The sequence below is a fragment of the Apodemus sylvaticus genome, chromosome 8 (genome assembly GCF_947179515.1).
Source record: "Apodemus sylvaticus chromosome 8, mApoSyl1.1, whole genome shotgun sequence".
Taxonomy (NCBI): Eukaryota; Metazoa; Chordata; class Mammalia; order Rodentia; family Muridae; genus Apodemus; species Apodemus sylvaticus.
In genome coordinates, this window is record NC_067479.1 from 2,706,110 (window position 1) to 2,730,358 (window position 24,249).

The 24,249-nt window shown below is 42.8% G+C and overlaps 2 protein-coding genes across 2 annotated transcripts in view; both read right to left on the minus strand.

The window, feature by feature from the left end:
- The window catches only part of Tm9sf2 (transmembrane 9 superfamily member 2), a 45,486-nt gene extending 31,467 nt beyond the window's left edge, over positions 1-14,019 (minus strand). The window contains exon 1 of the mRNA XM_052190576.1: positions 13,648-14,019. Within this exon, the coding sequence (XP_052046536.1) occupies positions 13,648-13,818 (171 nt within the window). The 5' untranslated portion in view covers positions 13,819-14,019. The remainder of the gene's footprint in view (positions 1-13,647) is intronic.
- Positions 1-14,183, minus strand: part of Pcca (propionyl-CoA carboxylase subunit alpha) — a 774,935-nt gene extending 760,752 nt beyond the window's left edge. Inside the window, exon 1 of the mRNA XM_052190575.1 lies at positions 14,164-14,183. The gene's annotated coding sequence lies outside the window, so the exon portion shown is untranslated. The remainder of the gene's footprint in view (positions 1-14,163) is intronic.
- Between the last annotated feature and the right edge of the window lie 10,066 nt (positions 14,184-24,249).

Here is a 24,249-nt window from a genome sequence, read left to right on the forward strand (position 1 = left end):
AAGATTGATACAACTAACAGAAAGAGTCTAATAAGATTACTGTGTTCATCCACTAAACTCCTGAAGATAGTATGATCCTTTGTAAACCAGCTTCACAGGCAAACTATATACATCTACTTAAGGGGGAAAAAGCCTTTAATCACAGCACTCAGTAGACAAGGGCAGGTCAGGCAGATCTCTGCAAGTTTGAGGCCTGCCTGGTCTACAAAGTAAGTTCCAGGACAGTCAGGCCTACACAAAGAAACTGTGTGTGTGTGTGTGTGTGTGTGTGTGTGTGTGTGTGTGTGTGTGTGTGTGGTGGGGGTGGGGGCAGTACTGTCTCCAACACTAAAAAATGTCTTTTTACATAAAATATACCACGGACCATTTCAGCTAAAAAGACCAGCATCCAGAATGTTTGAGTAATTAAAGACAAATATATGCAACCATTGTAAAGGCAAAGCTTCTAGCTGATGACTTAGTCAAAATAATTTCACTATCACTGTTATGAAGACACATGTTAATTCAAACTCTACTAACATCTAATGCTGAAAAGGAGGTGGTTATCACTTCCAGATTTCTCCTGAGGAATGAGTTATTATATTCTATATGACTTTGAGTTTTCAGTTTCAGAATCTGCAGGTCTTCATTGCTATCACACGATGCAAGCCAGCCACCATCTATCATCAGGCACAGCCTCTTGTTCTGGGAAGCGAAGATGCCAAGGCTTAATCCCGACTCTGACCCAAGCTGGGAGTTTCCACAGGTTCCTTTCTCCCTTGTTTAGGTTTTCTTATCTGAAGAGTGAAAATGCTAATTCCAGTTTCTAGCAGTTTTTGAGAAGCTTCTGCAGTGCATGTCCAAGGTGAAAGCTAAGTACTTCCTAGTGTGCAACACTGTCCGACAGAACCTTAACAAACATAAGATACCCTTCATCTGCATTCTTGGAAACAGCATCCTCTTTAGGCTACCAGAAGCTATTGGGCACTGAAGCTGTACTAGACACTTAGCACTGCAAAAAACTGATTCTTAGCTTGTATTTAATTTAAATGGTCACAGGAGGCCAACTGCTCTGAATTGGACAGCAAAATAACAGAAGACCATGCTATGTTGCCTGGTGCCACATGAATAATCTCTTTGTATACTTAACATTTTTACTCCAGTCACTACAATTTTTTGTTCCAGAAAAAACAACTCTCATTTTATTAGTTCATCCCAGAGGTTGCAAACTTTTCCTATAAAAGACAGAGTAAACAGTTTAAGTCCTATAGGACCCACTGGCTCTATCCTTATAGTGTAAAAGCAGCCTAGACAATTGGTAATTGAGGATATGCCTACAGTCTAGTAAGCTGAACAATTACTATGCGCTCTAAAATAAATAAAAATCAGATGTTCATGTAATCTTCAATCATTACTAAATAATATTCTTTCCTCCTCAACCACCTAAAACTGTATAAACGATCTGTATCTTGAGAGCCCTCTAAGTCTAAGCAGTAAGCTGGGCTGGACTCCTAGTCTACCTGTAAGACTCATTTTTAGACTGCTGGTCAAGTTCCTGTGCCAGCTCTTTATTCCCATGTTATCATCTCTGGTGTCTTTGGAGCAATAACCCTTGAAAACTGAAACGTTGTAATCTTTTCAATTGCCTATCTTTATCATGCCAGTTGGTTTTCTTGGAATTTTACTAAACTCTTATACAATGTTCTTGACAGATGTGTAATCAAGCAGAACTATAGCAAAATTCAAGGTTCAAACAACAAAGTGTCCTAGAATTACAGAATGCCAATGTTACTTTTCAGTAGCCTCTTTGTCCCTATGTATAAATTCTTCAGATACTTGATCTCTCTCCTGTGTGATAAACCTAAAGCTTAGTGCTCATCCTCAAGTATAAATTTGTTTCTTTTCAAATATTCTTCCTAAACCTGTCTAAGACAAATTAATTTATTTAGTCCAGTAAACATAATAGACTTAATTTTGCTCTCTCATATATAACTTCTGTTTTTATTTTTGGAACAGGATCCCATGTAGCCTAGGTTGGACTAAACCTGCCTGTACAGCCAAGGATGACGACCTTGAACTCCCAATCCTTCTGCTCCCCTCCCAAATGCTGGGATCACAGGTGTAGAACACCAAGCCAGACCTCCTATGCAACATTAAAAAAGCTCCTGAAGTTGTATACCTGTTAGGATTACATTTATTACAGATCTAATACCACCAATTGGCTATAACATTTCATATGTTCTCCCTGTTACATTTAACTAATTATCATCAGGTATCAGGCCTGAGGTCTACAGAACAAAATACCTGCCATCCTACAGCTACCCACTCCCTCAAGCTAGCCCACACCTGTCTTTAAGTTCCAATTTAAAGCAACCTGAGAAATCAAGCTCACTAGCCCCTTCCTCCAAAACCGTATTGTTGTCCTGAGTTAAGGTCTCACTATGGAGTCAAAGCTGACTGAGAACTCCCAATCCCCCTGCCTCCGCCTCCGAAGTACCAGGAGCACAGACAAGTATTATACCCCTGGCTTAGAGTAGGTCTCTGACTAGCTCTAACAGCCAGCAAAGCCTCTCTCCTTGAGACCGACCACGCTAGCCTCCTGTTTTTAACTTAGTCACTTAAACCAACTGTTACCACTTGCTGCACCTTACTGTGCTGTTCACTAAGCTTCACACCACTTCTTGTCCCACTCTCAAAAATTATTTGTACTTTATTAATTTTTTTGCTAAGCTTGCAGCTGGCATTTTACCTAATATCAAACCCTCCATTAAGTTTGCCTTATCTGTCATCTTCCCCTGACCTAGCAAAGTACCTCTAGTCCCATACAAAGAAAGATGTTAGCAATGTTTCAGCAGCATGTGTTTGTTGTGAGTTCTGCTTTGGGATACAAAATAATGTAATTATCAACAGCTTTCCATAAAAGTGTCCAAAAATAGTATTCCTCACAAATCTTTCACCTGGAAACAAAGTTCATTTTAACATAGCACATACAGAAGGTGCTGAGTTCAATGCCTAGAACACACACTGGTAGCACACAACTGCCTATAAAGCAAGCTCCAGATGATCTGATGTCTCTTCTGGCCTGTTCAGGTACCCATGGCACATACCCACACATAAATAAAAAAATAAATCTTAAAAAAAAAAAGACAATATTGTTAGGTTCACTTCAAATTTTAGGTCTATCTTGGGCAATTAATAACCCTGAATGTAAAGTTTAGATGAGTCAATAGTAAGAAAAGAAAATGGACAGCCAGGGCTACAGAGAGAAACCCTGTCTGGAAAAACCAAAAGAGAGAGAGAGAGAGAGAGAGAGAGAGAGAGAGAGAGAGAGAGAGAGAGAGAAAATGGTATATACAGAAGATGGTCTACTGGCATGCAATTATAAATTAATCACTATGTATACTTGTGTGTTGTGCGTTAGCTTAGAAGCTTGAAAAAAACCAAAAAAAAAAAAAGAAGTAGAACATTCTTGAACTTGGATAAACACTATATAACTTCCAGGGGTTCTTCACGGGGTCCCCTCCCCTCCTTTGGAGCAGTGGAAGCAGCACTGACTATACGTGCTGGGTCACTGTTGCTGTACAGTCAACGATACCACTCAGCTGAAAGCAGGGCTTTCTTAAACTTTTCTGCTTGTGACTATAGCTAAGAAAATTACACAATACTAAGTTATGGGTATAGAAAATAAATATAGAAGTTGTAAACATTTATCAGTAAAAAAATATTTGGTATAAATATGCCAATCACTAAAACTGAAAGCAAATTTGCATACACATAAGTGGAGGTGCTGGTCATTTTTTGTTTGTTTTTGTCTTTTTTCAAGACAGGGTTTCTCTGTATAGCTCTGGCTGTCCTGGAACTCACTCTGTAGACTAGGCTGGCCTCGAACTCAGAAATCCACCTGCCTCTGCCTCCCATCTGCTGGGATTAAAGGAGTGAGCCACCACCTTCAGGCTGCTGGTCATTTTTAATATTTAAAAAAAAAAAAAAAAAGTAGGGCAGTGGTGGCGCGCACTCCTTTAATCCCAGCACTTGGGAGGCAGAGGCAGATGGATTTCTGAGTTCGAGGCCAGCCTAGTCTACAGAGTGAGTTCCAGGACAGCCCGGGCTATACAGAGAAACCCTGTCTCAGAAAAAAACAAAAAAAAAAAAAAAAAAAAAAAAGAAATCTCCTGGGGGCTGGAGGTTAAGAGCACTGGTTTACAAAGATCTCGAATTTAAAAAAAAAAAAAAATTCTTTATTTTTATTTATATGAGAACACTTTAGCTGTCTTCAGACACATACCAGAAGACTGCATCAGATCCCATTACAGATGGTTGTGAGTCAACATGTGGTTGCTGGGAATTGAACTCAGGACCTCTAGAAGAGCAGTCAGTGCTCTAAACGGCCAAGCCACCTCTCCAGCCCAATCTCTAATTTCTGTTTCAGAGGAATCCAATACCCTCTTTTGGTCTCTGTAGGCACTACATGAAATTTGTTAGGGGAAGCTACTGAGTCTCTGTGGGGTTTAATTTTCTTTTTATCAAAACAGCAAGCACTATAATGAGTGATGTTAGGTAATAGGGGTAGGGTGGTCTACACAGCTAGTTAGCTTCAGACTAGTCAGGACTACATCATGAGACCCTGTCTCAAAAAAAAAAAAAAAAAAAAAAAGAAGAAGAAGAAGAAAAGGCTATTGTTAAATATAATTAACATATGCTAATAAAAGTGTTAATCTTTTTTGTGGGGCAGGGTCTCATGTATTCCAAACTGCTCCTCAACTCACTATTCAGCTGAGGATTTCTTTGAACTCCTGTCCCTGCCCCTAAAGTGCTAAGATTACATGTGTATGACAAACCTGGCCTGGTATTTGATTTCTTTTATGGTCATCATCATTTGCTTTAATCATCTTTATCTAAGCATCTGTACTCAAAGGTTAAGTTCATCCTCTTTTGAACATATACCTTCAACAGAGATGGCCAACTCTAAAGTGGGGCATCTGGAGATGGGCTTTAAGGACTGCTTACCTCTCACCTCACTTTCAAACTATCTCTGGCTATGCTAACACAAGCACAGGCACAAAAAAACTGAACATTAAACATTTTAAGAAAGTTGCAGAATCCTAAATCACTTAGACAAAGCAGGACTGAGTATAATCTCCTCCTAAGACATCTGTAAGGCACAAGTCAAGCACGTGTGCACAGGGCTCTGCTTAACGGTGAGTACATTGATCCCAAATGCCAAGGGCTGCTTCCATTTACTACACCTATGCAAAACCTGCAAATGTTTACCTCAAGAACTCACTTTCAGGAGCTAGGCTGAGAACTGGGTCCCTTTTCTAGTATTACATCTTCAAAATAGACAGGGAAAGAAAATAGGATCCAATGTATCCAAGAAGGAAAATAGGATCAAACATTTAAGCTTTCCTACGAAGCACAGATGGCTCTACTCTTGCTTAAATAAATCTTCTATTAATCACTGAAAAAACTTTGTATAGAAGAGGTTTTTACCTAATTAGAGTTCAGGGGTATCCCTTCTAAATCCTTCATCCAAGAGCATGATTTTATTTTCTGTTATAATCAGTCCCAGCTGTGGTCATACTGTTTTAGCGCTTCAGACACAGGATCAAGCAGGTGCTGTGGGTTCCTCTATGAATGAGGGTTCTCGACTTCTTTTATTCTGTTTTCTCTCACTGCCATCCCATCTGCCCGAAATGAGGAAATGGCCTTGAGAGAAGAGACACAGCTCTACACAAGAACAGTCATAAAGGGTCTAAAATACAATAGAACAGATATAAAGGGGAAAGCTACAGAAGATCCCACTGCCTGTTAGAGACCTCTACAAAGAGACTGACTTGAGGAAGTCTTAATACAGATATGATATAAAAAAAAATCTTAGTAGGAAGTTGTTAAATAGAAACCCATGTTACAATAAAAGGTGGGAGTGTTTGATTGTTCACAGAAGGTGATGTATTTATTCAGGATTGTCTCCTCATACCTTTGAAAAATAAAGTTTCAGCTTTAGACTGTATTGAAGAACAGAGCATACACCTGACCACTGAGCTGTGTGTGATGGCCTACACTTGTAATCTAGCACTTATGAGGGGAAGATCAGGAGTTCAAGGTCAGCCTCATACACTGGAATGAGGACAACTCAAACAAGACCCTGTCTAAACTTCCAATGGAAAAACAAAAACCTAGCTGGGCTGTGGTGGCGCACACCTGTAATTCCAGCACTCTGGGAGGCAGAGGCAGGCGGAGTTCGAGGCCAGCCCAGTCTACAGAGTGTATTCCAGGACAGCCAGGGCTATACAGAGAAACTCTGTCTCAAAAAAAAAAAAAGAAAGAAAGAAAGAAAGGAAGGAAGGAAGGAAGGAAGGAAGGAAGGAAGGAAGGAAGGAAGGAAGGAAGGAAAAAAGAAAAACAAAAACCTGACTATATCAAAATTCTTTAAAGAGACACAAACTTTTTTTTGAACTAACATCAATTCTGGAAGTTTTGGTTCCCAGGAGGCAGAGTGGCAAAGTAGGAAAATGCACAGTTCACCAGAGAGTAGTGAGGAGCCAGAGCTGTGGAGTCCAGGCAGTTCTGGGCTCATCTGCTTCTCAACTCTCACTGTCTCTGTGAACTTGAGGTAGTCAAGTCACTAACTCATACTGAGCTTCCATTTCCCACTGATCAGCAGGCCTGAAAGAGGAACACAGGGAAAGAATTTTCACAAGGTTCTATGGAGACTGAAGTTTCTTCTTCTTTCTTTTAAAAAAAAGTAGCCCTGGATGGTCTAGAACATGCTATGTAGGCAGAACAGGCTAGTTTCAATCTCAGAACTGTGCCTCTACTCCCAAATGGGTGGTGGTGGTGGTGGTGGTGGTGGTGGTAGCAGCGTGTGTGTGTGTGGGGGGGGTGGGGGGGATGATAGTGTTAAAGCAGTACCTCCCCAGGCCCAGCTGCATACTTAAGATCAGTGGCAACAGAGAAGGTCTGATTGCCACATGTAAGGTAGCCATAAGGAACCAGAAAATGTCCTGAGAAGCCTGCAAGGTTTGGAAACAGGTTATTTAAGGAACCTGGTGTAAGGCTGGCAGTATAGGTCAGCAGGTTCCAACAGAAGCTGGGGTATAATTGTAGATTTACTCTGCTATGATGTGTGATGTATACACACACCTGTGACTTTGTCCCATGTATCTAGTTATACACCTTTGGAAGGAAGAACTAGTAGAATGTTTATTTACTATGGAAAAGTGAGTCTTCCCAAGGCCAATCCTCTAACACTGTCAGCTACACACTGTTAGGTTTCCAGATGGCAAGAATCCATGCCTTTATTCTAGAGAAACTATGAAGGTATACAACTAAACACTAGTTAGTAAGTATTAATCACTTATAATAAACACATTTATGTTGATTTTTCTTTTAGTACTTCAAAATCTTTATACTATCTCCACAATCATACATAGTGTTAGAGACTCATTCATTCTACATCTGTTCAGAGCAGCACACAGCTTGCTTTCTTAAATCTGATTCAGTCCATGTTTGAAGGCAACTGCTCCTAAAATAAGACACAATTTACAAAAAGCTTCTAAAAATAACTACCAAGAAAGGAAGGTAACTGAGTAAGCTGTCATCTTATTATGGCTGCCCAGCTAATACATCCAAGCCTTGCTGTCTGTCATCAGCCACTAGAGGGTAGAGTTGATCATTTTTCTTTACAGCACAACAAAGACAATCTCAAATTTCATTCCCCCCTCCCCCACATATGTGTGAATGTGTACATGCCATGTGTGCATGTGGAGGTTAAAGGACACCTTTTGTGGGTAGATTCTTTCCATCATGTGGGTCCCAAAGACATGAATGCAGATTGTCAACTTGTTGTATCTTTTGTTTTGTTCTTTTGAGACAGGGCTTCTCTAAGTAGATCTTGAGCTCACTCTGCAGACAACACTGGCCTCAAACTCAGAGATCTGCCTGCCTCTGCCATCCAAGCATTGAGATTAACAGTGTGCACTACCAAGTCCAGCTGGTGGCAAGTATCTTTACCCACTGAACCATCCTGCCAGCCCCAGGAAAGAAAATCTTACTCTTTCCCCTAGAGTATGACTTCTCAATCCTCCACCCAACTCTTCCACAAGGCTTCCCTAGCTCCATCTATCGTTGGCTGTGGGTCTCTGCATCTCTTTCCATCGGCTGCTGGGTGGAACCTCTCAGAGGACAGTTAGTCTGCAAGTATAATGAGTATCATTAATAGTGTCAAGGATTGGTTCTTGTCCAAGGGATGGGTCTCAATTTGGGATAGTCACTGGTTGGCCATTCCCTCTGTCTCTGCTCTATCTTTACCCCTGTATAACTTGTAAGCAGAATACATTTTGCGTACAAGGTTTTGTGGGTGGGTTGCTGTCCTTAGGCCACCATTGGGAATCCTGCTTGGCCATAGAAAGTGGCCATTTCAGGATCCGTCCCCCACTGCCAGGAAGGAGTAGAAGAGGACAGGGACTCCAGAGTCAACTAACCTGGACCCTTGGGGCTCCCAGAGACTGAACCACCAACCAAAGAGCAAGCACAGGCTGGAACTAGGCCTCCTGCACATACATAGATGTGCAGCTTGGTCTTCATGCAGATCCCCAACAACTGGAGTGGGGGTTGCCCCTGAATCTGCTGCCTGCCTGCAAGTGGGTCCCATTACCCTAACTGGACCACAATGTCTGGCCTCAGTGGGAGAGGCTGCACATAGTCCTTCAGTGACTCAATGTGTTGGGGGTTGAGGGGAGTGGAGATACCCAGAGGGGACTCCCCCTTCTCAAAGGAGAAGGGAAGGGAGGAACAAAGGGAGGATCTCCATGAGGGAAGGATCTGAAAGGAAAGGAGGGACTGATAATGGGATGTAAAGTAAATAATAAGTTTTAAAAAAGAATATGATCTCTATATTATGAAGTAAAAAAGTACTCAATGTTCTGAAAGCTTGTGCTATTTTAGTTCTTAGGTCTGAATTGACATTGAGGAGTCAAACACTTAACAGTAAAAAACCTGAAGGTCAACTGCCACTATTCTTAATCATTTGACACTACAAGGGCACTCAGTCCAAAACCAGCACGCGTCAGCTAACTCATGGAGTCAAAACTTTTATACTAAATAGAGTTGTGCAGATCTACATACTCTGATCAGGGATTCACTGTATTCATACAGCCACATATCCCTAGAAGTTAAAAAAAAAAAAAAAAGCAGAGGCTACAGGAACAGATTCCCTTTATTGTTATGGTCTTAAAAACTAACAAACAACACACAGAAGTGAGAAGAAAACCAGACACCTTCACAGCACTACAAAGTTGTGCATAAAAATGTTTTCAGGAATGGGGCTATAGCTCAGTGGTAGAGCATGTGCCTAGCGTATCCAAATCCTGGGTTCAATCTCTAACACTGCAAAAATTAAAAGGATTATCAGGTATTGTCAAATAGTTCCTAAATGTAATTCAGCTGGACCTAGTAGCAGCAAACTCCTGGAATCGCAATAGTAGGAGGCTAAAGCACAACTATTTTGTACTTGAGATCAGGAGTCTAAGACCCCCATCCCAACAACCCAAATACAAGCAACTGGGAAGCAAATATTAATACTGAAGCAAATATTAATACTGGAATGATGCTGCTCAAGCAGAGGGCCTGAATTTGGTTCCTAGTGCCCTAGTCAGTGAATTAAAACCATTGCTGCTAAGTCTAGTTCTAGTGGGATCTGAGCCTTTCCTCAGACACATGCACACGCACGCGCACACGCACACAATGACTTAGCAGTTAAGACCACTGGCCGCTCTTCCCGAGGATCCAGGATACAGGTTCTATCCAGCATCCACATGGCTCTAACAAGTATCTGTAATTCCAGTTCCAAGACAGTGTGAATTCCTTGGGCACAAGGCACAAACATGATACACAACACAATGCACATAAAACACTAATACACAGAAAAGAAAATTTACATTTAAAAATATACAAATAGGGGGCTGGAGAGATGGCTTGGGAGTGTAAGAGCACTTACTGCTCTTCCAGAGGTCCTGAGTTCAAATCCCAGCAACCACAGGGTGGCTCACAACCATCTGTTACGGATGCCCTCTTCTGATGTGTCTGAAGACAGCTACAGTGTATTCATATACATAAAGTAAATAAATCTTGAAAATAGGATTCTGTCTAAACTCTACCCCACAGTTACTTGGCAAGAGCCAGGTAGGTCTGGCCCACTATAAAAGGGGCTGCTTGCCCCTCCTCTCTCTCTCTTTTGCTTCTCTTGCCTCTCTTACTCTCTTAGGTTCTCTCTTACCCTCTTGGGCTCTTCCCTTCCCCATCCGCTCTCCCCTCTCTCCACATGGTCAAGGCCGGCCTCTACTTCTCTACTCTCTCCCTCTCTCTGCCTCTACTACCCACGTGTAACTCCCATCCCCATGACCTGAATAAACTCTATTCTATACTATACCTTTGTGTGTCTGGTCCCTCAGGGGAAAGGGATGCCTCAGCATGGGCCTGCTGAGGCACTCCCTTCCCCCACACAGCCATAGAACGTATTCTTATGCCACTTTCTCTTTTTATGATCAAATAGGACCTGGAGAGATGGCTCAGTCATTAGCAGCCAGTACTGCTCTTTTAAAGGACCTGAGTTCAATTCCCAGCACCTATGTATCTGGAATCCCCTGTAACTTCAGCTCCAGGAGGCCAGAATCTCTGGTTTCTGTGGGCACCGCACACTCATGCATCTACATAGACACACACAATTAAAAATGCATCTTTAAAAAGAATGCACAAATAATTCCTGATTACAACAGAGAAATATTGGAACCAATCTAATGTCCAGCAAGCATAAATGGTTAAGCAAGCCCACAGACAGCAGAGTGTTAAGAATAAAATATTCCTGTCTCTAACAAACAAAAGAATGGACATTTCATGACTACACATATATTTAGATGTATGCACATGTAACTGTATGTTTAAAAAAAAGAGTAAACCACAAAATTCATTTATGAAGGCTAAGATCATAAATCAAAAGTTAGAAGAACATTAACAAGATTTTAGGTTCCGTGGACTCACATTTCTCTGATAAGAAATAAACAAAACTTTGTTGTTGTAACTGTTTCTGAGACAAGGTCTCTACATAGCCCTGTCCTGGAGCTCATTATGTAGACCAGGCTGGCCACAAACTAAAGAGATGAACCTGCCTCTGTCTCTGAGTGCTGAGATTAAAGGTGTGCCCAAACACCAAAGGCTATACAACAATTTTAAGGAAACAAAATAGTGAAACCATCAGTCAATCCATACTGAGTTAATGTAGGAGAACTTAACAGTAAAAAAGACTACGCAGTGCTGCATATATTACATTGAGCTACACCTGCTTCATTCTGCACTCAACCAGTACAAGACAGAGTTTCTTCAAAGAAATACAAAATATTTCAAGGGGAACACAAGCAAACATGATTATCCCTGTGTTATAGAGGTGAGGAAAAGAACCAGAAATCACATCAATAGCATCAAGGACTCTCTGCTCACTTCTGTCCCCTTAGGAAATATGGTTTAGTGTGTTTATGCTCTATCCCAGTTCCTGTATAGAAAAGGTAGACCCTTAGGTAATGGTAGTATGAAGGAACACCTTTTAGGGATGACCAAGTCCCGGGGGCAGAGTTCTCACGAATGGTTTAGTGTTCGCAAAAAATGGGCTAAAGAAGCTCTTTCATCCCTTCCACCACATGAAGACATACATACATATGGACCAGGTAGAAAATGAACCCTCACCAGACCTTGCATCTGTGGGCACCTAAACTTTGATTTCTCAGTCTCCCAAACTGTGAGTAAATTTCTGTTTGAAAAAGAGGGAAGGGAAAAAAAGAAAAAAAAAAAAGAAAAAGAGGGAAGGGGATATTTGAAAAGAGTTACCATCCTGACCTCAGTAATAAAAGTGTAAACTGTTTACTAAGCAGAATAACTCCCTACTGAGAGAAAGGGGAAGATGTTTAAGTCTCCACACCAGCTAATTAAATTAGAGAAGAGCCCAGAAACACGTCCCTGTTCCTACTGGCTAATGGAGTAGCTGAGAACAAAGACAAAAATCCAACATCCAGAAGGTCTGTCTTCCCCATTTCATTCCCACACCTATCTATGTTAAAATCCTCAAAGGACCAGAAACTTCAAGAAGACACTTAAAGATCTTGTGAGACAACACAAATCACCTAGCCTGCAGCCCCTACAAATCCACTCATCCTCATCTAAGGTCTGTGTCCAATGTCACTTCCCTGCTGCTGCCCCAGAAGACTCTAATTCACAAACGTTTCCTTATCTATGGTCTCTGAGTATGTTGACCATACCTTTCATAACATCAGATTTTATTAATAAGCTTCTGTTCTCAGTGGGTGATGGAGGAGCTAGGAATGTATTTCTCTAAGAAATTATGAATACAACACACATTCACTGTTCATTTAAAGACCAAGTACTTGTTTATAAAGGGGCGGGAGGCTACTGAAATATTTAATGGAAAAATCCAGTGTACCTGTAAGACTGGATCTCAGTTTAGGTCTGAACTCTCCAGGAGGCAGAAATTCCTGCTTTTCAGGGTACCACAGCTAATGGACTGTGAACCTGGGTGAATCTTACAGACTGGTAGGCATTATTGAATACTTGCGTTATAGATACACGTCTGTTTCTTTTTTGTTTTTTTGAGATAGGGTTTCTCTGCATAGCCCTGGTTGTCCTGGAACTCACTCCGTAGAACAATCTGTTTCTTTTTAAAACGGTAGTGATCATGTTAATGCCTCACAGGATAGCCTACAAATCTAGAGAATCTGCAAAATGCCATGAAAACTTTAATAGCCTCCCTAATACTCTAAAACAACCTCAAAATTCACAACTGCGGTACAGCTAAGTCATAAAATAAACACCAGCTTAAAAAATTTAGTAAATAAGCCTATTTACACAGTGTAAACGTTTTCTTAACTATTATTTGAAGTGTTAAAATTAACGGTTTCAGAAAGACCCTCGATCTCCTCGGTTAAGTTTTAGTAATTTTACGAAATAATGGTGTATTGTGATGCTCTACACCTTATAACCTAAAGTTGCCATCAGCTGGTAAACTGAGAAACGTGTGGGCGGATGTCCTATGAAACTAACATTTTCAAGATCGGTTCTTTCTCCCGCTGTATGCTTCTTTTTAAGTGTTTAAAGCCATAGCGGAGAAACTCATTTGGGGGTCTATTAAAAATTTTATAGCTAAAAAACCAAAAAACCATTTAAAGGCCAGGGATTGAGCGTATCTACAACCAGTCTTTTAACAATCCACAGGTTAAGTAATCAACTGGCATTCCTGAAGTTCGCTATCAAAGTCCTAGAGAGAATAAGACGTTGTAACCTGGAGTTCCAGTAAAGTGCAATGAAACAGGGAGTCATGAAATTAAGTTACTGGAAGTTGTCGCTCGGCTGGGAGCGCCCCGTGTGGGCAGCAGGTCACACCGTACCTGCGTGCAGGCCGGTCCAAGGGCGCTCCGCAAGCCGCCGGGGTCCGGGCAAAGCGCTGCGAGCTGTCGCTGCGAGCCCGCAGGGACAGCCAGAGCGCTCTGAGGGCCGGCGCCGGCAGGCCCCCCCGCCCGGCAGGAATGCGACCCCACCCACAGCTACGCCCCCCTCCCGCTCCCAGACCCCGCTCCCACCGCGGGGCGCCCCACAGGCCTCCCCCACCTTGCACTCGTTGCTCTTCTTCTCTTCGGTGCAGAAGTTGACCGGCGCCAGGCCGGGCAGGTAGAAGGCGCTGCCCGGGCGCGGGCCTGGGACCGTCCCTAGCAGGAGCAGCGACAGTAGCAACAACCGCGAGCCTCGCGCTGGCGGCGACGCGGGCGGCCTGCAGCTCATGCCGGCGGCTGTGAAAGGCGGGCGGCCGAGCCGAGGGGACGACGAGGAAGGAGGGGCGGGGGGCCTCGGAGATCACCTCAAGGCCCGAGCGCAGAGAAGGCAGGCCCGCAACGGCTAGTTCCGGTTGCGCTAGGAGACACCGTGGGCCCCGCGACCGAAACCGAAGCGGGCCTCCACGGAGCATGCGCCGCATCGCATGCACATGCTCAGTGCGGGCGCCGCAAGCGCAGCGGGCTGTTTCCGGGCGGGGCGGAAAGGAGATCCGCGTTCTGAGTTTTCAGCTCTCAGGCTGGGTGACTTCCGCCTGCGCGCTTCCGGCACCCACAGTCCGGTTCCAGGTTCCACCGTGGCGCCTCCTCGGGCAGGCGCACCACTTTTCTGTCCTCAGTAACCTCCTCACACACGCCAGTCCGCTCAGGACTGACGAACCAAGTACTTGCTGATGGAGACCGAGTTGGTCGATGAGGCAGAGCTCAGGGGTCACCTAGTTGGGTCCAGGATGAGGGAACAAATGGCAAGAACAATTCATAAATCTTTAAACAGCTCTTAGAGGTTATTTGCAAGAATAATTCCTACGCATCGGAAATATTGGGACATTCTTGTGTGGGACAAGTGTGCACATAATAAACATCTTTCAGAAAGTCGAAAGGAGATAAATGGGAGCAGGTAGTGAATATGAAGTAGCATTGGCATGTTGCAATGAAAATATAGGGGAGGGCAGTAATTATGAAAAGCAGTCATGTCAAGGAAGACTAATACAGCATCATTACTCTTCGACAAGCTGCATAGCTTTTTCCATTGATGGGAAATGGTTATGTCTGTATCCGTTAGGGTACAAACATTCATGCTCAAGGAGGGGAAAAAAGTTTAACATAAAAAAAAAAAAAGCCCATTGGCGTTTTAAACTTCAATTGAATTCTTCCCCAGAGTGCATCATCTTTATAAAACAAACACTAACAGTCCTGGATGACTGTAACCCCCAAATTCAAGAAAAGGCAAATTCAGAAAATAGGTATATTCAAAAAAGTTTGGAGTCTCATGCTATTAAAACTCTGGGTGCTCATATATCCTGCTCCACAAAAGTTTATAACTAACCAGATTTTTAATGGCTCTAGCATCATCTACAAAAAGAACTACTGACATAACTCAAAAAGAGTAATTTGTACTGACTGAGCACCTTGGCTTTGGAACACTGTGATCTAGCTATGTGCCCCTGGGCACGCGTTCATCACAGGAGAAATCAAAGTAGGAGAACAAAAGGAAGCGCACTCTCGAAAAGAGTGGTAAAGATTAAATTCAAAAACAAAAAAATGTGTTATAGCAGTTGTCCGCGGTGCTGACCACTTTTATAACAAAAGCAGTGTCTGCACACACCCTCTCAAATACTTCGACATACTGAACTTTGGGCTAAGTGGTGACAACTCCCTTTGTCGAAACAGGAAGCAGCTGTTGTCTCCAAATAAAAATGCTCCCCTCACCTACTTTTCTGATACTACCCAACTTGACCTTCACTGTCGCAGCTCCTGCCCCAACCTTGCCATTGCTACTTTTTTCTACCTCTGACAACAAACTCCTTTGCCTCAAGTCTCACTGTCCTTAGCTGGCATGCTGCTCACTGGGCCACTGAGTCCTTTTGGTGGTTTCTTCGATTCCTAAGTACCACGCTAGGCCACTCTGTTGGTCTCCCCGGCATCTAATAGTGCTAAGAGGGATAATGTAGAATGTAGGTGTCCCCCATTTCCACCGGTGCCCCACGGTGTCTACCAATTTCGGAAACGATCATTATTGTTCACTGTCTCACTTCCCATGGTTGCAGGGGCCTGGTCTCTGCATCTTCCAACTCTATAGCCGGGCCTGGAGAACCGAGGGCAAAGCAAACTAGAGTGCTCGGCCCTGGTCGGAGGACAGTTTCTAAACCAGAAATTAGGATCGCACACTTCCGGTGCTAACGCCTGAGGACTTCCAGATGCGTTTAGCTCGCCTTCTTTCATAGACCACCACGAGCCTAAGACCGAGAATCACTGCTGGGACTACTCAGTAATGAACCCACGGCGACCTCTCGCCTCTCGCCTCCAGACCCCGCCAGCCGCAACATTCTGGGTAACGTAAACTAAAACCCAGGACAACTGCAGTCTTTGAGAATGAAAACGGCATCGGGATTCCAGACATCTGACTCGCCCAGAGCTCGGACTAGGCTTACGCAGGGCGGGTACGCCAACTCCTACACCGACACGTCACCGAGCTCCGCCGCTTCTTGGCTGGTGGGCGGGGCAACCTCTACTTCCGGATCCGGCCTCTTCTGGGTAACGCCTCACCTGCGGTTCCCTAGGTTACCTGATGGCATGGCGGGGCGGGGCGGGGCGGGGCGGGGCGGGGCGGGGCGGGGCGGGGCGGGGCGGGGCAGGGCGAAGAGATCTAGGGTTTGGTAGCTGGCTCCGGGTTGGCGAGCCTTGTTAAGCAGAAATGCATCCAGAGAGTCTTCCCAACTAAATAAAACGGAAATTTCCTCTGCGTTCTCACACGGGTGGTGACGCAACTTTCTTCAGACTACTGATAACTCTGGCTGTAGCAAAACCTGAGGAATGTGATGTTTTCCTGTGTTGCAGGCTGCATTTGACAATTCGGAGAAGCTGAGGAAAGAGAAGGGCTGTTTTGGTTTGGCTTGGTTTTTGGTTTTTTATTAATATGGACACGGATGATAAAAAAGGTCTGAGAGGGATGAGCAATGGCTGAACAATTCAATATACTCTGACTTTTATTCTCAAAATGGTTAAGATGATAAATTTTATTATGTATGGTTTGCCACAGTTAAAATCCAGAATTCTTACCCCTGCCCAACTCTTTTCTGATGAAATAATTTAGATGTCCGTTTTTCTGAGTTTCTCACATTGAATGAATGAGATGGCCAGATTTAACAAACAAATATACAAGTACCCATTTAATGTTTTAATTTCAGATGTTCAATCAAATATTACACAGGAAATAAATGTATATTACTTGGCTATCATACACATGTGTGGAGGGTAAACGGATAGGAAAGTGCCTTATACTTGGAAAGAGTGTGCATTGTATTTTACTAGCAATATGCCTGTAAATGAGAGATTTTTCTAGAAGGGAAAAAAAAATCCAGATTTTCATTTCCTGACAGTATATCATCAATGACAGGTCAGAATATCATGCCCAAAATATTCCGTTTGGGCATAAGACAACCCTGGGTTAAAGGCAGCAGAAAACTAGTATGCACAAGATTGTCCTTTTTTTTTTTTTTTTTTTTTTTTTTTGTCTAAGCAGAATAGAGATTTGCCTTTATAGAAGTAGGCCTGCAACCCCATCTACTTGCGAGGTTGAGACAAGGGTCACAAGTTCAAGACCTGCCTGAAGTGCAGTTCCCGAGTTTGAGAATAGCTTGGGCAAATTAATGAAACTGTGTCTCAAGAAGTAAAAGAAAGAAAGAGGGGGCTTAGTGGTATAGTGTTAGCCTAGCAAGGGTTAGGTCCATGATTATTTGGCCAATAGAATCAGAAGCACCTACCCCACCAACCGAAAAGACTTAAGACAATACTAAGAAAAAAATTTTTATGATAAACTGTAGCAATCAACATATTTCCTCATTGCTGCTTCAATGTACTACCTGTGGATCAAAGGGGTGGGGGGGAGGAGAGCAGGAAAGGGAAATCAGGAAAAGATACAGCTCCCAGAAACACTGTGGCCTACTTCCTCTAAATAAACTCCACCTCCAAAGGGTTCCAGTGCCTCCCAATGATGCTGTCAAATTACTCACCTATCACCCTAGATCTGTTCAGTGTTGGGGGACACGCACTGAACAGCTTTTGTGAGCCAGGGCACGGTTCAGATTGCAGGTAAAAGATCACATGGCTGGGACGCAGGCAGCCACAGAGGGTTGGAATAGACAAATGTCTGCGTAAGTGCCGTGCCTGAAGCTTGTTAATATATTTATTAGGTCCCCCGGGTTGCTTATTTGAGAGTTAAAACAGGCTAGAGCAGGCGTAGAAACTCCGTCATTACTTGGGAGCAAATGGGATGTAGAAAATCCCCCAGGAATTACATTTACCATGGAGAGCTCATATTGTCCAATTACCTACCTCTCAGGGATTGGGCTCACTGAGTCTCCAGCACACCGGCTTTTAAGACGCTTTAAATCCAAGTCACACACAGCAGTCCCAAAATGGACTTTGGGGCCGTTTGAATGAGAATGGCCCCCAACAGGCTCATCTATTTAAATACGCGGTCCCCAGTCAGTAGAACTGTTTCAGACGGCTTAGGAGGTCTGGCGCTGTAGGAGATGTTGCTAGAGGTAGGCTTGAGGTTTCAGAAGCCACCCCTTCCCAGTTAGCTCTTCCTCTCTCTACTTCCTAACTGTTCATAGGATGTACGCTCTCAGCTATTGCTCCCGTGCCAGGCCTGCCCGCGCCATGCTCCCCACCGCGGTGGTCATGAATTAACTCTGAAACCATGAGCCCCAAATTAAACACTTTCTTTTTAAAGTTTTCTTGGTTATGGCATCTCTTCCCAGCAATAGAAAAGCTGGGAAAAAGCAATAGAAATTTAGTGGCTTATAAATCAGGACTTATAGAGAGGGATCATTTGGCCAGCACAACCTACAAAAATCATATTACAGTTTGATTATATGATCAAACTAAAAAAAAATAGACAGTTGTCTTTCATCTGCTCAAAGAACAAAAATATCATCCTTTACTGATCTGTGCACCCTGCACATTCCATACAAATGTCTTTATAGAACTAAGTATTGGTTGTAAGGTTTATTTATTACAGAATGAAACACCAAGAGGGCAGCCCTGACAGGATTCACCCTTGGGGATGCTAAGACGATGAGACTTGCAGTTCCAGCTGCCTGATCAAAGCCATGCTGTTTCCAGAGACTTGCTTCCAGAACAGCTTCAGGAAGCACTGCTGATCCAGATGACCTTAGGTCACCCAGCCTTTCAGACTGTTCCAATCAGGACTTCAGTTAAGGCCTGAACTTTCTCAACACAGAGACTGGACCACAAACCTTTCTTTTCACCTCACCATTTTCCAATCTTCTTTTGGGTCCCCAAACAGGAATTCCTCACCAATATCCAGCAAGAAGCAGTTATAAAGAGACTAGCATTCCAGTCCCTTAAGTTGGGGTGGATAGTTTTAGTCATTTTATAAATTATAGATATACTGTCATTTTAAGGGATGATTTACAAATAATTATAGTCTTGCACAGGGAGAAAACTAGAGAGCTTAGACTTAGGGATTTCTATCTTTCCTCTTCTTCTCTATCCTTTCTTAAGTAAAGGAAAGGGGGATATAGTAACACTATAAGAAATTAGACAAATAGGGATGGATTATTAAATTTATTCTTAAACAAAAGTACTTTATAGCCACAGTCTTACATTGGTAGAGATTTTCATATTCTGTTTTTTTGTTTTGTTTTTGTTTTTGCTTTTTGTTTTTGTTTTTGTTTTTTTGTTTGTTTGTTTGTTTTGGAGACAGGGTTTCTCTGTATAGCCCTGTCCTGGAGCTCACTCTGTAGACCAGGCTGACCTCGAACTCAGAAATCCACCTGCCTCTGCCTCCCAGAGTGCTGGGATTACAGGCATGCGCCACCACTGCCTGGCGAGATTTTCATATTCTGATGCAGAACTGAAATTATATTTTCTTAAATTAGTACAAAATGTTGTATATTGGTACAGGTTTAAGGTTTTCATTGGCACAAATCTTTGTATATTGATACAAAATTTAAGATTAATTTTGTTATATAATATATGTATGTTTCAACTCTTAGGCATCGGCCTATGAAACTCATAAAATCACAAGGTTTGGTTCCAGTCTTTTTAATAGCTGCTATTACAAACTGTCTAAGATAAATAATGCAAGTCAGTAGTCAGTCAATCATTGTATTTATCTAGCAATTCCCATTTGTAGCCCAGGCAAACTCAGAAGTCAATCTGTTCTTAGTATTTGACAAACACATAGTTCCTGAGCATTACATGGTCCCAAAGTCCCCAATATCAAGGTACGCCTTACAACTAGACTTTCCTCTTGTAAGGTTGATTGCAGCTTACAGAAAGAGAGAAGGAACTACATTGGGAGCCACAGGAGACTTTTTGTAAGGGGTATTAGAACTGGCTTTCAGAATTTGAGCCTGGGTTTGCTCTAGGTCGCCTCCTATCAGGAAGCCAGTGCAGTTATTAAGAGTTCTGACATTATTACCACTGACTTAATTACAAGGCAAACCACATGCCACTTAAAAATCTTTTCCAATCTGAGGTTGAGTGGTTGGATTTACCCAACCATGAGGAACACGTCTGATCCAAGGCTGCTACTGAGACTGCCCAGAACAGGAGCTTACAGTGGATGATATTTGTTGGTATGATTACAGAGAGTTAGAGTGTGAACTGGCTGGTTTTGTGTGTCAACTCCACACTGGCTGGAGTTATCACAGAGAAAGGAGCTTCAGTTGGGGAAAATGCCTCCATGAGATCCAGCTGTGGGGCATTTTCTCAGTTAGTGATCAAGGGGGGAGGGCCCCTTGTGGATGTTGCCATCCCTGGGCTGGTGCTCTTGGGTTCTATAAGAAAGCAGGCTGAGCAAGCCAGGGGAAGCAAGCCAGTAAGGAACATCCCTCCATGGCCTCTGCATCAGCTCCTGCTTCCTGACCTGCTTGAGTTCCTGTCCTGACTTCCTTTGGTGATGACAGCAATAAGTATAAGCAGAATAAACCCTTTCCTCCCCAACTTGCTTCTTGGTCATAATGTTTTGGGCAGGAATAGAAACCCTGACTAAGGCAGAGTGGTACTGTCTGATGGTCACATCCCATGGAACTGTAGTGAAGCGAGGAATTCCAAGGCCACTGGCCAGTCCAGCTCCTCACAACAGAAGCTGTATTTCTCTTTCTCACCAAGATAATGCCATCCATGGAAGCACCTTGACGGGTAACTAGTCAGATATGTACTACCACATACCAATGCCTTTTTCTTCATATTTTTTGGAAGGAAAAGTAGATTGAATTTGAGGCAAAACAAAACAAACCAAAAAACCCAAAAATAAAGAAACAAAAAACAAACTAAAAAAATTCAAAAGTCCTTTCCTTTATCTTTCTTCCCCCTTTTGCTTTTGTTTTGTTTTCTAACATTTTATTTATTTATTTATTTATTTATTTATTTATTTATTTATTTATATGAGTAGACTGTAACTGTCTTCAGACACCCCAGAAGAGGGCATTAGATCCCATTATAGGTGGTCATCAGCCACTATGTGATTGCTGGGAATTGAACTCAGAATCTCTGGAAGAGCAGTCAGTGCTCTTAACTGCACTGCAGAGCCATCTCTTGTTTTTTGAGACAATGTTTCTTTGTGTAGCCCTGGCTGTCCTGTAGAAGAGGCTGGCCTCAAACTCAGGGATCTGCCTGCCCAATGCTGGGTTCAAGACATGCAACAACTGTCTGCATGACTTTTTCTTGTTGCATCTGGAACTATTAGAACACTGAATTAATGCCAGCATTCTCTTTCACACTGGGATAGTTTTACAGATCTTTAAATGAACCATCTTATAAATGAGGTTGTGAGCAGCAACATTAGCATTCTCTTTGTGACTTTCCGTCACCCTGGAATTGAATCTTCTAAATACATTTTAGCAATATAGCATATAATCAACACCGTTCCTATGCAAAAGCACAAACTCTCACAAATCAACTTATTTCAAAATGGCCACTAAGAAGAAAATGTGGAGAGACTAGGATAGTCTTGTCACAGATTACATCTCAATAGTGGATAACAACATCACGTTTGTTCACTGGGAAATTACAAACTAAAATTTGCCACTGAGTGGCAAAGACCTATATAAACAACATAACTGAAATATGGCAAACTTTTGTTTTATTTTAATTATATGTATATGTGTATGGAAGGGGTGTGCAGGTGTAAGCACTGATGCCTGGCAGTACAGAAGAGAGTGCTGAAGTCATGGAGTTGCAGTTTCAGGCAACGGTGAGTGATCCATAGTTGCTGTAAACCAAACCCGGGTCCTCTGCTAGAACCGCAGGTGCTCTTAAGCACCAAGTCATCTCTCTAGACCATAACTAAGATTTTAAGGACTGACACACCAAATGTTACCAAGGACATAGGACAGAAATGCTACACACCATGACTTAGCATGTGACTCTGCATAGTCCTGGGGACAGAGGTCAGAGGTAGGGTGCTTGCCTATCAAGAGTATAGATATTTGGAAAACTTGGGATGTGTATTCTACAATTCAGAAATTTTACTCCTCCCTCTAAAAGTTCATGTACAAAAACATTCACCAAAGTAGAACTCAGGTGTTCATCTTCAAGATGGATAAGGAAGTGATGGTGTAGTTCTACAATAAAAACAGCACATAGCAAAAGAACATATTAAATAATTCAACACACATCAGGCTCACAGCATTATTGTAAGACAACAAAAGCAACTGTATGCTTCTGTAAGGTTCAGAAGAAGGCAAACCAGAGCTGTGCAGTCACCTTAATCTTTATTTTTTACTTATGTATCTGTGTGTATCTCTGTACTGGGAATGTGTCACATGTATGCAGGTACTCCCACAGACCAGAAGAAGGCATCGGACCCCTTGGAGCTGGCATTACACAGGCAGTTGTTAGCTGCATGGGAGCCAAGTCCTCTCAACTCCTGAGCCATCTCTCCAGCCCCAGCACGTTACCTTTAGAGAGTCAAGAACAGGGGTAAAGGGGTGTGTGGAAGGCTTCTGCTTCTGCATTACTGGAGATGCTTGTGTACTATTCAAAGTAAGATACACTGTCTTCCTTAGGGTTTCGTAGCTGAGGAGACACCACAACAGCAACTCATAAAGGAAAACACTTAATTGGGCCTGGCCTACAGTATCAGAGGTTTAGTCCATCATTGTCATGGCGGGAAGCATGCCCCACACAGGCAGACACAGTGCTAGATGCAGCCAAGAGTCCTACTTCTGGATGGGCAGGCAGCAAGAAGAAAGAAAGAGAAAGACACGGGGTCTGGCTAGAGCATTTGAGATCCCCAAACTTCCCCTTAGTGACACACTTCCTCTAACAAGGCTGCACCTGCCCCAACAAGGTCACACCTCTTAGTAGCACCACTCCCTAACGTCCAAGCATTCAAATATGAGTCTATGAGGGCCACTCCTATTCACACCACCACAATCCTAAGACCATAGCAATACTAATAGATCCATGCCATTCTTTATGATAGATAGGGAAGTCGTTGTACCCACAAATAAAACTGATGCATCTAATATGTAAAACGGCACTCTAGGGATATATATATATATCCCTATATGTATGTATATATATATGTATATGTGTATATATATATCTATATATATATATATAGATAGATAGATAGATAGATAGATAGATAGATAGATATATACACAATATCTTACAGACATAGATGATAAGACTTATTTCAAAACAGTTTTCATGCACCTCAAGCTATCCTCAAACATGGCACGTAGCAGAGCCTCCACCTCTCTAGAGCTTGGATTACAGATGTGTGCCACTGTCTTGGTTTATGGGGCACTGGAGTTCAGACTCAGGGCTTTGTGAGCTGTAGGCAAGGAGTCTACTAACTTAGCTGCATCCCTAGCCTTGACAAAGTCTTTTACTACAGGTCAAAGCTTTATTTTATTGTATTGTATTTTTATGTGTACATGTGCTTGGTGTGCTTGTCTGTGTGTGCATGTTTACACGTGTGCAGAAACACATCACACGCGTGCCTGTGGACTGAAGACATGTACCACTGTGCCCAGCCACCCTCCTGCCTTCACCCTGGCTTTCTTATGTGGGCGCTGTAGTCTGAGCTCAGATGCTTCTACTTGCACTTTCTCCACTGAGTTATCTCCCAACAGCTAAAATCTTTTTAAATGAACTTAGGTTGAATGTTGCCATTCCATGGGTATACACCGAGTATGATAGAGATAGATAGGATGCGTCATTCATGTGCTTAAGGATGACATGAATACTGCATTCTAGATTTTTATGAATATAGCATTCTGGAATTTTTGTTGTTGTTTTTTAGAGACAGAGTTTCTCTGTATAACCCTTGCTGTCCTGAAACTCACTCCAGGCTGGCTTGGAACTAGACCAGGCTGGCCTAGAACTCAGAAATCTGCCTGCCTCTGCCTCCCAAGTGCTGGGATTAAAGGCATGTGCCACCACTGCCTGGCTGGAATTTTTTTATGAATACAGCATTCTGAATTTTTTTTTTTTGATTTTTTTTTCCTGAGACAGGGTTTCTCTGTATAGCTCTGGCTGTCCTGGAACTCACTCTGTAGAGCAGGCTGGCCTCGAACTCAGAAATCCGCCTGCCTCTGCCTCCCAGAGTGCTGGGATTAAAGGCGTGCGCCACCACCGCCAGGCACATTCTGGATTTTTAAATTAATACAATATT